At 52.4% G+C, this 13,339-nt stretch overlaps 2 protein-coding genes across 4 annotated transcripts; one reads left to right on the top strand and one right to left on the bottom strand.

The window, feature by feature from the left end:
• The first annotated feature begins 1,900 nt into the window (after positions 1 to 1,900).
• Positions 1,901 to 5,392, top strand: TMEM106C (transmembrane protein 106C). 3 transcript variants are annotated; one of them, XM_014893100.2, is made up of 8 exons: positions 1,901 to 1,989; positions 2,462 to 2,681; positions 2,779 to 2,842; positions 3,201 to 3,360; positions 3,441 to 3,581; positions 3,726 to 3,775; positions 4,023 to 4,076; positions 4,403 to 5,392. In XM_014893100.2, the coding sequence occupies exons 2-8, from the start codon at positions 2,489 to 2,491 to the stop codon at positions 4,506 to 4,508; spliced, it is 768 nt and encodes a 255-aa protein (XP_014748586.1). In that variant the 5' UTR covers positions 1,901 to 1,989; positions 2,462 to 2,488; the 3' UTR covers positions 4,509 to 5,392. The 3 variants fall into 3 exon arrangements, with proteins under 3 accessions (XP_014748586.1, XP_088036988.1, XP_088036989.1); XM_088180862.1 differs by having other exon boundaries at positions 1,904 to 1,989; positions 2,784 to 2,842; XM_088180863.1 differs by lacking the exon at positions 1,901 to 1,989 and having other exon boundaries at positions 2,459 to 2,681; positions 2,784 to 2,842.
• A 1,712-nt stretch (positions 5,393 to 7,104) lies between these two features.
• LOC148220820 (collagen alpha-1(II) chain-like) lies at positions 7,105 to 8,465 on the bottom strand. The gene is made up of 2 exons (XM_088180864.1): positions 8,136 to 8,465; positions 7,105 to 7,814 (listed from the first exon to the last, which is right to left on the bottom strand). Exons 1-2 carry the CDS (start codon positions 8,328 to 8,330, stop codon positions 7,668 to 7,670), a joined length of 342 nt encoding a protein of 113 aa, XP_088036990.1. The 5' UTR covers positions 8,331 to 8,465; the 3' UTR covers positions 7,105 to 7,667.
• Positions 8,466 to 13,339: the final 4,874 nt, after the last annotated feature.

The raw sequence follows: 13,339 nt of genomic DNA, 5'->3' as shown, positions 1-13,339 counted from the left end.
GGGAGTGGTGAAAGTTGCTCATCGCCGGTGTTTTTGGGATCGGAGATCTTTCCATGCCGAAACAAAATGTCCCAAAATCTCCCAAGGCTTTTCCCCACTGGCACGGCCATGTACCAGACCAGCGTGACACATTTTCCATACAAATTTGCCGTCGATGCCACCTTTTTCCCACCGGGAATTTGTTCCCTTCGAGCTCTGGGGGAAGTCCGTGGCCGGGGAGAGTTTGAATTCCCTCCCTCTCTCCCGATTTCCTACTGCTTTCCCCCCCTCGATCCACCTGGCACCAGGGGTTTGGGGATAAATCCCGGCTCCGCTCCGCATCCCTGGGACAGCAGGGATGTGCAGGGATTCGGGAGGATTGAATTTCTACATGGAATTTAATTCCTACCTGGAAATTTCAAGAACTGTGAGCGGGACCTGCAGTTTTGTGCTGCTCCAGGAAAAAAGGATCGGCGGGGCTGGGAGGAGAGGAAGATGGCTCGGGGATGTGGAGCGGCAGGAACTGGGATCCCCAGGTCATCGTGGAGTGGTTTGGGGTTGGGAGGGACCTTAAGGATCATCGTTCCCATCCCTGAAATTGTCCCTGGACGGGGCTTGGAGCCACCTGGGAGGGCGGCAGGTGTGGGATAAACGGGGCTGGATGAGCTAGAAGATCCCTCCCAAAAAATCCCGCGATTTCACGATCCCGTTCCAGGGCTCAGAAGTCCTGATATTTCCCTGACCTTGGAAGAGCGATTCCTCATCCCGGAGGTCCTCCCGGGATGGATCCGGGCTCGCCCCATCCCGGGAGACCGTAGATTTCCCGGCAAGCGCTTCCACAATCCCACTGGTGGCTGGAAAAGGGAAAAAAGGCTTTCCCTCCTTTCCACCCATTCCCGCTGGGTTTGGGGGCAGAGAAAACTGGCTGAAAAAATGGAATCAAACCCAGGAGCCGAGGGGAGGCTGCGGAGGGAATTTTCGGCTCTCTCCCTACTCTGGGAATTCTCAGCCGCTCATCCCAAGGGATTAGTAGGGATTTCCCGTCTCCCAGTCCCTCTCCCTGCTCCTTTTCCAGCCCTTCCCCGGGATGCCACAACCCCGGAGAAGGCGCAGGAAGGAGACCGGGAATTTTTCCCCTGCCTGGAATTTCGCTCCTGGAAGGAGGGAATAAATGATCCACGAAATTTCCAAGGGATACGGAGTCAGGAGATGCCTCTGGAGCTCGCAAAATATTTGAAGTTTGCCGTGAATTTTATTTTGATAGTTTGGGTGAGTGGGAGAGGTTTCGGGGTTTTTTTGGGAAGAAAATCACACGGTAGGGAATTTATTGAAGGAAAACGGACCCGGGAGCTATCGGGTCTGGGGAGGGGGAGGGAATGGCCTGGGGGGGATTTTCCCCCAAAAGTTGAGAGGTGCTGGAGGTGATGCTGGGCTGAACTGGCAGGTGGGCTCGGAATGGTGTGGGACCGCTCCGTGCTGGGAGCAGGGCTCTCACACTGGTGCGGCACGAACCTGTACGGGTGTGATGGGGGCTCCTACTGCGACAGGGATCCCCAACCGGCGGTCTGTGAGCGCCACACCAGCCCCAGCCCGCCCAGCCTCCGCTCTGCGCACGCGCGTGATTACGTCACGACCCGCCCTGCCCCGCCCAACCGGAACTACACGTCCCTTCTGCGTGTGCGCGACTCTGACCATGCCCATCACATGAAGGGTGTGGTCACTGGCCCCACCCCCGATAATTGGCGCGTACGCTTTGGGTGAAACATCGGGGCGTGGCTCGCTAAACCCCGCCAACCTCTTGACGCAATGCCCACCCGATGGGCGTGGTCAGTGTAATCCCGCCCATCCCACCTGCCCGTGAATGGGCGGGGCCATGGTGAGCCCGCGCCGTTGCCATTAGCGACGGCGGCTGCGCGCGAGAACCGGGGTGGGGCTGCGGCCGCGCGTGTCCGGGGCGCGCGCTCGTGGCGGGAGAGGGGCGCCCCCTGCCGGAGAGCGCTGAGGGACGGGGTCTGTGAGGGGGCGCGTCTGAAAGGGGGGGGTGGTCTCTGAGGGAGGGGGGCTCCCGAGGGTGGGAATCTGTGAAGGGGAGTTCCTGAGGGAGGGGGTCTCTGAGGGAGGGGTTCCTGAGCAGAGGGGCTTCTCCAAAGCGGGGTTCTTGAGGGAGGCGGTCCGTGAGGATGAGGGAGTCTCTGAGGTGGGGGTCTCGGGGGTCCATAGCGGGGCCCCTTCCTCTCGTGGCGTCTCGGGGGCTCTGAGGGTGTCCTGAGCCCCGGCCCTGTTTCTTGGGGGCTGCTCTCAGTGGAGGAGGGGGTCCCTGGGGAGCGCTGGGTTTTGGGGGGCTGCTAATGAAGCCCATCAAGGTATGCCTTTCTCCAGGGAAGCCCCCTGCGGACGGGGATACTTTGTGGTGGCTTTGAGCTTAGAAATGGCTTAAAAAACCCTTTTACCAGCCCTGAGCTGCTCCTGCCGCCTGTCCCAGGTGACAGAGCCGTCCCCGTCAGCCGCCATGGGCTCTGTGCGCTCCCTGTCCGCCCTCAGCGCTGCCCCGAGCCGGAGGAAAGCCGAAGATGAGGAGCCTGAGGATTTATTGGCCAGCCAGGAGCCCGCGGAGGACGTGGCCAGGATTCCCTACATGGAATTCACAGGCCAGGACAGCATCACCTGTCCCACCTGCCAAGGCACCGGCTGCATCCCCACAGGTGGCTGCTCCTCTGGGGCCTAAGCACCCCAAAAAACAGCTGTAAATAGCAAAAAAAGGTCACTTTTTAATGTGTTATTCCCATTTTTGTTTCCCAGAGCAGGTGAATGAGTTGGTGGCTCTGATCCCCTACAGCGACCAGCGGCTTCGTCCTCAGAGAACGTAAGGGAGTAATTATTTTATCACTTATTGCTGCATTTAGGGGTTGTTTTCACCCCAAAAAATAGGATTTAAAGCATGTTTTAAAATATTTCTACTGTGGGCCCCATGATTGCACTCCCAACTTCCATCCCGTCAGTAGAGTGCAACTGCAAAAAAATCCCAAAATGCTGCTTTGATTGCTCATTACCCAACCCCAAATGTGTAAAGGGAGGATTCTGAGCCATTTCAATATTAAAAATGTGACAGCAGCTCTTGAGTGCCTTTTGCAAGGGAGCCAAACAGGGGGTGGGCTCTTTAGGGTCTGGATTTCGCAGAGGAGGTGAAGGATTTAATTTTTTTGTTTTTCTTTTTTTCCCAGGAAACTCTATGTGTTGCTCTCAGTGCTGCTCTGCCTGCTGCTGTCTGGCCTGGGGGTTTTCTTCCTGTTCCCCCACTCCGTGCTGGTGGATGATGATGGCATCAAAGTGGTCCAGGTGTGGTTTGACAGGAAAAACTCTGCTGTCCTCCTGGCCATCACGGTAAATTTTCTGTGGATTTGGGAAGATAAATCACCAGGGGAATGAGCCAGCAGGGTCAGGGCTGTTTTTGTCTCCCCCAGGCCACCCTGAGGATCAGGAATTCCAACTTCTACTCGGTGACAGTGAGCAGCCTGAGCAGCCAGGTGCAGTACATGAACACCGTGGTGGGCAGCCAGCAGCTCACCAACGTCTCCAGCATCCAGCCCCTGAGGGACAAACTGGTACTGACTGGGAGTTCTGGGGGCTGCAGCTCGGGGTTTCAGTGTCCACTGGCCACAGCAGCTTTTGCTCTGTCCACTCCCCCCAAAAATGGGGCTGAAGGGTGATTAAACTGCACTGAAATCTGATTTTTCGCTCTGTTGCAGGTGAATTTCACCGTGAAGGCAGAGCTGAGTGGATCTCTGTCCTATGTGTAGTAAGGATTTACTGCTCCTTGGAGGTACCTGGGGGAGGAAGAGGGTTGGAGCCGCTTTGATTAAAGCGTGGAGAAATAATCTAGAAATCACTCACTTTTCCTGCTCAGTTCCTTTGCCAAGAATTTTCTCAAGGTGCTGTGAGATGGTTTTGTTAACACCAAAGTGAAAAATGCCGTCGGGAGCTGCCAAAAACCCCAGATTCCTCAGGTTTTTCACTTGCTGACCAATTTCCTTGATCTTTTCCAGTTTTTTCTGCACTTTGCCCAAAGTGAAGGTCCACAACATCGTGATCCTCATGAGGTGGGTCCTGCTCCTGCTTTGGGTTCTTGGAGCTCTTTTCTTCTTAAAGATTCTGTTGTTCTGTGGTTCCTGAATCCCAAGGGAATTCTAGCCACAGATTTGGGCTCCAGGGAGAAAATCCTGCTTGGATTTTCCCCACATTCCCCCCAAATCCGTCTCAGGGTCAGGTTTTAATCCAGCCCAAGGGGTGGTCGATGTGGGGTGGAGCACACAGCTCACTCCAGAGGCTGCAGTTCCCACTTTTTCACCAAAACTCGCAGGAATTCGGGGTGTTTTTTTGAGGAAAAGAGTTGTGTGATGTCTGGGCTGTCCCTTTGCCCTGCCAGGACCTCGGTGAAGCTCTCCTACATCGGGCACAGCACCCAGAGCGCCCTGGAGACCTTCCACTACCTGGACTGCAGCTCCAACTCCACGGCGCCGGGGGCACCCTGAGGGGCACCAGGGGGACCTGAAGCCACCCCAGAGTGGCAGCCAAGGGACGTGAGTGGCTCTGCAGGGACAAACCTGGCAGCCCTGGGGCCCTTCGGAGCCCTGCTGGGGGTTGCTCCTTCCCTTCCTCTTTGGGAAGGAAGCTGGAACTTTCCCTCCTGAATTAAGGGCTGAAATCCCGAAGATTTACGGGGTTTGCACCCGTTCTGGAAGCTTAGCACTGTCAGGGTGTTTTGGGGTAAATGGATTCGATTTTTGAGAGTAAATGAGTTTATTTTTTCAGGGCAAGTGAATTTATTTTCCTGCTCAGTGGTGGCAGCCCCTCAAGACCCCAAAAATGGGACAGTTCCCACCAGGAATGTGCCTCTGTTACACCCTGGAAGTAGGCAAAGGAGCCCAAATCTTTGGAATTAATTTTTCCTCATTTTTCCCCTGTGGCTCCGACCCCTTTGGCATCCAGAGGCTCTTCCCTGGGGTTTGAAATCCGGGAATTTGCTGCTTTTTGTGCTCCACTTCCCAAAGCAGCAGGGATTGGAGGAGGGGGTTCTGTGGGAGGCTGGGATTCCAAGGCCTCCCTGCCGGGAGCTGGACATTCCTGTCGGCCACTATCCCGAGGAAAATCCAGCTGCCAGCTCGGCCCCCGCAGCCCTTTGGCATTATGCCCCTTTTTGGGAGTTTTTTTCTGGAAGTTCAGCCCTCGTTTCCCGTGGGATTTGGCAGCCAGGCACAGATACAGGTGAGGAAGTCCTTCCTCGGTAGAAAAATTACTAGATAGTTGGGTGACAGTGGCACAAAATCCACACTTTGCTCTCTTTTCCAACAGGAGATTCCTGTCCCTTCAGCGTTTTTAGGGCTGAATCCTCCATTAAACCTGATTTGGATCTTTCCATGTGCTGTCCTTTATTTTTTTTAAGGAAAAGGTCCAGGTTTGTCCTAAATCCAGTGCTCTGCTGGGATTGTTCCTGTGGTGTTTTTTGCCAAAAAATCCCTGTTTTGCTGATGGATTTCCACAGAATCCCAGAATGGATTGGGAGGGATGCTAAAGCTCATCCCATTCCACCTCCCACCATCCCAAGGATGGGGAGTCCTCTGGGAATGCCCTCACAAGGAGGGATTCCTTCCCAAAGTCCCACCCAAACCTCCAGATCCCAGTGGGAAGCCACTCCCTGGGTCCTGTCCCTCTTTCCTTTGTCCCAAATCCATTCCCAGCTCTCCTGAAAGGACACCCTGAAGCCTTCTCCAGGCTGGAAAATCCCATTTCCCCCAGCCCTTCCTAGGAGTTTTTTGGGGGAAAATGAGGAGGAAAAAACTGAAGCAAATGCCCATTCCTAGCTGGGACCAGTGCCCAGAATCCCAGCCTCCTTCCCTGGTGACCCAAAACTTGTCTCACAGAGCCCCCAGTTCCCACTGAGTTTTATTTATTTATTTATTTATTTATTTATTTATTTTTTAAGGAGAAGGGAGAAATCCCAAACTTTGCTTTTCCTCCATTTTCTTCCCCTCCTGGCTGGGTACAATCCTGATTTTCTGAGGGTCTCCCCACATTCCCTTTCCCCCTCTTTCCCCCAGCCCCATCCCACTTTTCCAAGGATCCTGGAGGGGTTTCTTGGAGGGGGTGCCCCCAGCAGGGACCCTCGAATTTTCTGCTTGGCTGCACCAGGAGGGGAAGGGTTTGACCCCAAATCCTTTGTGCAGAGCTCCCATTAGGAGAGCCTCTTAAAGGACATTTTTGGGTGGAAAATCCTCTTTAATCCCCCAATCCTCCTTAATGAATTTACCCTGCCAATGTTTTGGTACTTGGCCACAACTGCTGTGCTTGAAGCTGGGAGGGTTTAAAATTCAAATTCTGCCCCGAAATGTCTTTCTTAAAAGCTGTTTTTGAAAACCCTTTCAAGTTATAATTTCTCCAAGAGAAGTTTTGCCATGCACAGAGGCAAAAAGGGGAGTTTTGACCCCAAAGAATTGGGATGAAACTCAGGAATTCCTCACCCAGGTGCTGCCTGGGGCCTCCTGCACAAGGAAGTCTGAGCTGGTTTGGGCTCTTCTGGGTCACTGGGCTGATTTTCGTCAAGATCATTTTAAAAAAATCCCATTTCTGATCTTTTTGCCTGTAATGAACAGCCTGGTGAGGAGCAGAATTTTCATCCGGGATTTTTTATGGCACAGCAAGACGGGAGGACCACGGAGTCTCCTACTTCCAGTGCTGCAAAACAGCCCAAAATGGAGTTTTTGCAGGTAAAAACCAGGATAAAATCCATGGGGAGGAGGAGACAGCCACCCCTTGCCCTGGTGACACCAAGATTGTGCCAGTCCTAATTATGGGACAAGAATTCCACAATTAAACCTCCTGCTTTTCCAAGATTTTTCACTTCTAAGTTTTTCCCTTTTCTTTTTTTTTCCGGCTTTTTTGGGGGTTTCCCCTCTCTTTTCCCTTTTAGTTTGAAGTATCCCAACCCAAAAACTTTGCAGTTTTAACACAAAATGAGGATTTTAAAGGGATTTTTTTCCCAACATAAAGAACTTTATAGTGATTGAAAGGGGGAGGATATATTTGAATCACTGCACACACACCCCCTCCCCCCCAAAAAAAAAGACTCAATTCAAATTTACTTTCCACCAAAAGTTTTTTTTTTAGATTTTTTTTCATTTTATACCAACAGATGTTAAAAAATACAGACTTGTTTTACAAGAATAGCACCATTTTTTTGATTTTTTTGTGTGTTTTTTAACTCATATTATACATGAACACTCCTGCTGGGGGGAAGGGGCAAATGTGGGGAAAGGAGGGGATTTTTGATACCTGGATTGGTGAAATCCCATTTTTTTCGGGGAAAAAGGGATCACTGACATTCCCACCTCCACCTGACCTCAAAAACAGGTCTTCCAGGAAGAGAATAAATAAATATTAATGGGTTTTTCCTTTGATTCTGGTGTTGGGATGAGGTGGTTGCTCCCTGATTCGGGGTGAGCCCTTTCAGTGCAGAACTTCTCAGCTCCTTTTTGGGGTGGATCCCGTTTCTTGTGGTTTTTTTTTTTTTTTTTTTTTTTTCTTAAGGAATCGGGCCGGGCTTTTTAAAAAGAAAACAAAAACCAAACCAACAAACAAAAACCACGACAACCAAAAACAAACAACCACACCAAAAAAATCCTTTTTTTTTTTTTTTACAAGAAGCAGACGGGGCCGAGGTCCACCCCGAACTCCTGCTCGGGGCCCCCAATGTCCATAGGTGCAATGTCCACGATGGGCAGGCGCGAGGTCTTCTGCGAGCGGTACTCGATGACAGTCCTGCCCCACTTCCCCGTGTGTTTCTGAGGGAAAAACGGGCAAAAATGGGATTATTGAATCCTCCAGAACCTTCCCAATCTCATTTTGAGCCCCATTTCATCACTAAACCCAGAAGGGCCGCGCTTCCCAGCGCGTTTCTGAGGGAAAACGCTGGAAAATGGGGTTTGGAGTCCCCATCCCTGGAGCACCAGCTGCAGCTGTGGCTCAAAGCCTGGTGGCGCTTGGTGACAAGATGCTGTCACCTCAGGCGTCACCCTTGCTGACCTCCAGGCTTCCTCCCCACCCGTTAACCCCACGATTTCCAGAGTCTGCCCCCATTTCCCCCCTCCCTCCCTGGCACCCACCGTGCAGCCGTCCTCCAGCACGCTGTAGGTGAACCTGCTGTTGCCCTCGGCGCGGATCTCGACATCGTTGGAGCCCTGGATGAGCAGCGCCTTCCTCAGGCTGCCCGACTCCTCGTCCAGGTAGGCCACGCTGTTGCGGCAGTGGTAGGTGACGTTCTGGGAGCCCTCGGTGGACAGCAGCCTCAGGAAAGTCATTTTTGGTTAATCACTCGTCGCAGTCCGGGTCTCTCCGCCCCTTGGTTGCTTTCCGCCAGTCTCCGTCGCTGGGTGTTTCCATGCTCGCTCGGCCCGCCGCCCTCCTTAAGTGACTCCGCTCTCTCCGCCGTTCGGGTATTTCCGGCGGCAGTCGGCTCTTTTCGCGGGCTACCTGCAGAACCGGGCGTGCGCTATCCCTTGTCTCTATAACCTAATTAACTAATTAACGTAGCTAATTAACGCTCCCCTTAATTAGAGCCCTATTACAGAGCCTCCCGGGATCTGAGGGATCAGGGCAGGTGTTGCTCTGGGTGCGTGCTGAGGGGGAAGGATGGGCAGGCGGGCGGGCGGACGGGATCCCCAACCGGCGGCGCTGCCTTCTCGGCACCATCGGGGGCGGCAGCGGCATTTGATCAGAGAGCCGTGTTTGTTGCTGCCACGGTCATTATCAGCTTGTGTGCATCTGCTTGCTGGCTCTATTTTTTCACCACTAAAAGTTCCCCGACTGGGCGGGATCGTTCCCGGAGGCAATGCGACACCGGGACGGCGCGCTGAGCAGAGGGAGCGAGCTCCAGAGTGATGCGGAGCGTCAGAAACGTGGCTGACGTCGCGATAGGCTCAGGGGAGATCAACACTTCGATGGTATTACATCTGTTTTTCAGCAGTTCATGTCCTCGTGCAAAATACTGTTTGTGTCCCTTTTTTAGCAGGCAGAAGCCCACTCCCAGCCACAGGCCCATAGACACAAACGGTTGCCCATTTTCCTGTGAAAAAATACTCACCCCCCCCCCCCCCCCCAGTTTCCTGAGATCAGTACGGAGGTGATGTTTGGCATTGCAAGAGCAGCCAGGGTTACAGGTGGTGGCAGCTTGGGTCTGGCAAAAATTCTGGTGCATTCGGAATTTTAGCGGGCAGACAGCTCCCTGGGGGGCACAGGCCTCTGGACACGAATGGTGGGCCTTTTCCCTGTGAAACAAAATTCACCCCCTCCCAGTTTCCTGATGTCCGTTTGGAGGAGGCATTTGGCACTCCCAAGGCAGCCAGGGTTGTAAGTGGATCCAGGTTGGCTCTGGGAAAAATCCTGCTCTGTTTGGAATTTTAGCAGGCAGAAGCCCAGTGTCAGGGACAGGGACCCTGGACAGGAATAATGACCCTTTTCCCTGTCAAACAAAAGTCACCGTCGCAATTTCCTGTGATCAGTCAGGAGGAGGTGCTTGGCACTTCAAGAGCAGCCAGGGTTGAAGGTGGATGCAGCTTGGGTCCGGGAGCTATCCTGTTGGATTTGGAATTTAGGTGGCACACGGTTGGTTCTTGGCATCGGCCTGTGGACACAAACTGTGGGCTTTTGTGATTGCCCCTGCCTCGATCCATCACTTGGCCGTTGATCAGATCGGCGATCGATTGATCGCGCCTGCCGATCGATCAGATCGGCGCTCGATTGCTAATGCCTGCCGATCGATTAGATCGGCGCTCGATTGATCGCGCCTGCCGATCGATTAGATCGGCGATCGATTGCTCATGCCTGCCGATCGATTAGATCGGCGCTCGATTGCTCATGCCTGCCGATCGATTAGATCGGCGCTCGATTGCTAATGCCTGCCGATCGATTAGATCGGCGCTCGATTGCTAATGCCTGCCGATCGATTAGATCGGCGCTCGATTGCTAATGCCTGCCGATCGATTAGATCGGCGCTCGATTGCTAATGCCTGCCGATCGATTAGATCGGCGCTCGATTGCTAATGCCTGCCGATCGATTAGATCGGCGCTCGATTGCTAATGCCTGCCGATCGATTAGATCGGCGCTCGATTGATCGCGCCTGCCGATCGATTAGATCGGCGCTCGATTGCTAATGCCTGCCGATCGATTCGATCGGCGATCGATTGCCAATGCCTGCCGATCGATTAGATCGGCGATCGATTGCCAATGCCTGCCGATCGATTAGATCGGCGATCGATTGCCAATGCCTGCCGATCGATTAGATCGGCGCTCGATTGCTAATGCCTGCCGATCGATTCGATCGGCGATCGATTGCCAATGCCTGCCGATCGATTAGATCGGCGATCGATTGCCAATGCCTGCCGATCGATTAGATCGGCGATCGATTGCCAATGCCTGCCGATCGATTAGATCGGCGATCGATTGCTAATGCCTGCCGATCGATTAGATCGGCGATCGATTGCTAATGCCTGCCGATCGATTAGATCGGCGATCGATTGCCAATGCCTGCCGATCGATTAGATCGGCGATCGATTGCCAATGCCTGCCGATCGATTAGATCGGCGATCGATTGCCAATGCCTGCCGATCGATTAGATCGGCGATCGATTGATCGCGCCTGCCGATCGATTAGATCGGCGATCGATTGCCAATGCCTGCCGATCGATTAGATCGGCGCTCGATTGATCGCGCCTGCCGATCGATTAGATCGGCGCTCGATTGCTAATGCCTGCCGATCGATTCGATCGGCGATCGATTGCCAATGCCTGCCGATCGATTAGATCGGCGATCGATTGCCAATGCCTGCCGATCGATTAGATCGGCGATCGATTGCCAATGCCTGCCGATCGATTAGATCGGCGCTCGATTGCTAATGCCTGCCGATCGATTCGATCGGCGATCGATTGCCAATGCCTGCCGATCGATTAGATCGGCGATCGATTGCCAATGCCTGCCGATCGATTAGATCGGCGATCGATTGCCAATGCCTGCCGATCGATTAGATCGGCGATCGATTGCTAATGCCTGCCGATCGATTAGATCGGCGATCGATTGCTAATGCCTGCCGATCGATTAGATCGGCGATCGATTGCCAATGCCTGCCGATCGATTAGATCGGCGATCGATTGCCAATGCCTGCCGATCGATTAGATCGGCGATCGATTGCCAATGCCTGCCGATCGATTAGATCGGCGATCGATTGATCGCGCCTGCCGATCGATTAGATCGGCGATCGATTGCCAATGCCTGCCGATCGATTAGATCGGCGATCGATTGCCAATGCCTGCCGATCGATTAGATCGGCGATCGATTGCTAATGCCTGCCGATCGATTAGATCGGCGATCGATTGATCGCGCCTGCCGATCGATTAGATCGGCGATCGATTGCCAATGCCTGCCGATCGATTAGATCGGTGATCGATTGCTAATGCACACTCGTTGCACACCCTTTGCAACACTGTTGGGTGACAGTGGCACAAAATCCACACTTTGCTCTCTTTTCCAACAGGAGATTCCTGTCCCTTCAGCGTTTTTAGGGCTGAATCCTCCATTAAACCTGATTTGGATCTTTCCATGTGCTGTCCTTTATTTTTTTTAAGGAAAAGGTCCAGGTTTGTCCTAAATCCAGTGCTCTGCTGGGATTGTTCCTGTGGTGTTTTTTGCCAAAAAATCCCTGTTTTGCTGATGGATTTCCACAGAATCCCAGAATGGATTGGGAGGGATGCTAAAGCTCATCCCATTCCACCTCCCACCATCCCAAGGATGGGGAGTCCTCTGGGAATGCCCTCACAAGGAGGGATTCCTTCCCAAAGTCCCACCCAAACCTCCAGATCCCAGTGGGAAGCCACTCCCTGGGTCCTGTCCCTCTTTCCTTTGTCCCAAATCCATTCCCAGCTCTCCTGAAAGGACACCCTGAAGCCTTCTCCAGGCTGGAAAATCCCATTTCCCCCAGCCCTTCCTAGGAGTTTTTTGGGGGAAAATGAGGAGGAAAAAACTGAAGCAAATGCCCATTCCTAGCTGGGACCAGTGCCCAGAATCCCAGCCTCCTTCCCTGGTGACCCAAAACTTGTCTCACAGAGCCCCCAGTTCCCACTGAGTTTTATTTATTTATTTATTTATTTATTTATTTATTTTTTAAGGAGAAGGGAGAAATCCCAAACTTTGCTTTTCCTCCATTTTCTTCCCCTCCTGGCTGGGTACAATCCTGATTTTCTGAGGGTCTCCCCACATTCCCTTTCCCCCTCTTTCCCCCAGCCCCATCCCACTTTTCCAAGGATCCTGGAGGGGTTTCTTGGAGGGGGTGCCCCCAGCAGGGACCCTCGAATTTTCTGCTTGGCTGCACCAGGAGGGGAAGGGTTTGACCCCAAATCCTTTGTGCAGAGCTCCCATTAGGAGAGCCTCTTAAAGGACATTTTTGGGTGGAAAATCCTCTTTAATCCCCCAATCCTCCTTAATGAATTTACCCTGCCAATGTTTTGGTACTTGGCCACAACTGCTGTGCTTGAAGCTGGGAGGGTTTAAAATTCAAATTCTGCCCCGAAATGTCTTTCTTAAAAGCTGTTTTTGAAAACCCTTTCAAGTTATAATTTCTCCAAGAGAAGTTTTGCCATGCACAGAGGCAAAAAGGGGAGTTTTGACCCCAAAGAATTGGGATGAAACTCAGGAATTCCTCACCCAGGTGCTGCCTGGGGCCTCCTGCACAAGGAAGTCTGAGCTGGTTTGGGCTCTTCTGGGTCACTGGGCTGATTTTCGTCAAGATCATTTAAAAAAAATCCCATTTCTGATCTTTTTGCCTGTAATGAACAGCCTGGTGAGGAGCAGAATTTTCATCCGGGATTTTTTATGGCACAGCAAGACGGGAGGACCACGGAGTCTCCTACTTCCAGTGCTGCAAAACAGCCCAAAATGGAGTTTTTGCAGGTAAAAACCAGGATAAAATCCATGGGGAGGAGGAGACAGCCACCCCTTGCCCTGGTGACACCAAGATTGTGCCAGTCCTAATTATGGGACAAGAATTCCACAATTAAACCTCCTGCTTTTCCAAGATTTTTCACTTCTAAGTTTTTCCCTTTTCTTTTTTTTTCCGGCTTTTTTGGGGGTTTCCCCTCTCTTTTCCCTTTTAGTTTGAAGTATCCCAACCCAAAAACTTTGCAGTTTTAACACAAAATGAGGATTTTAAAGGGATTTTTTTCCCAACATAAAGAACTTTATAGTGATTGAAAGGGGGAGGATATATTTGAATCACTGCACACACACCCCCTCCCCCCCCAAAAAAAAGACTCAATTCAAA

Source organism: Sturnus vulgaris, chromosome 30 (genome assembly GCF_052056855.1).
Source record: "Sturnus vulgaris isolate bStuVul1 chromosome 30, bStuVul1.hap1, whole genome shotgun sequence".
NCBI classification, from domain to species: Eukaryota; Metazoa; Chordata; class Aves; order Passeriformes; family Sturnidae; genus Sturnus; species Sturnus vulgaris.
The sequence above is the reverse complement of the archived record's forward strand: the minus strand, read 5'-3'. Positions and strand labels throughout refer to the sequence as shown.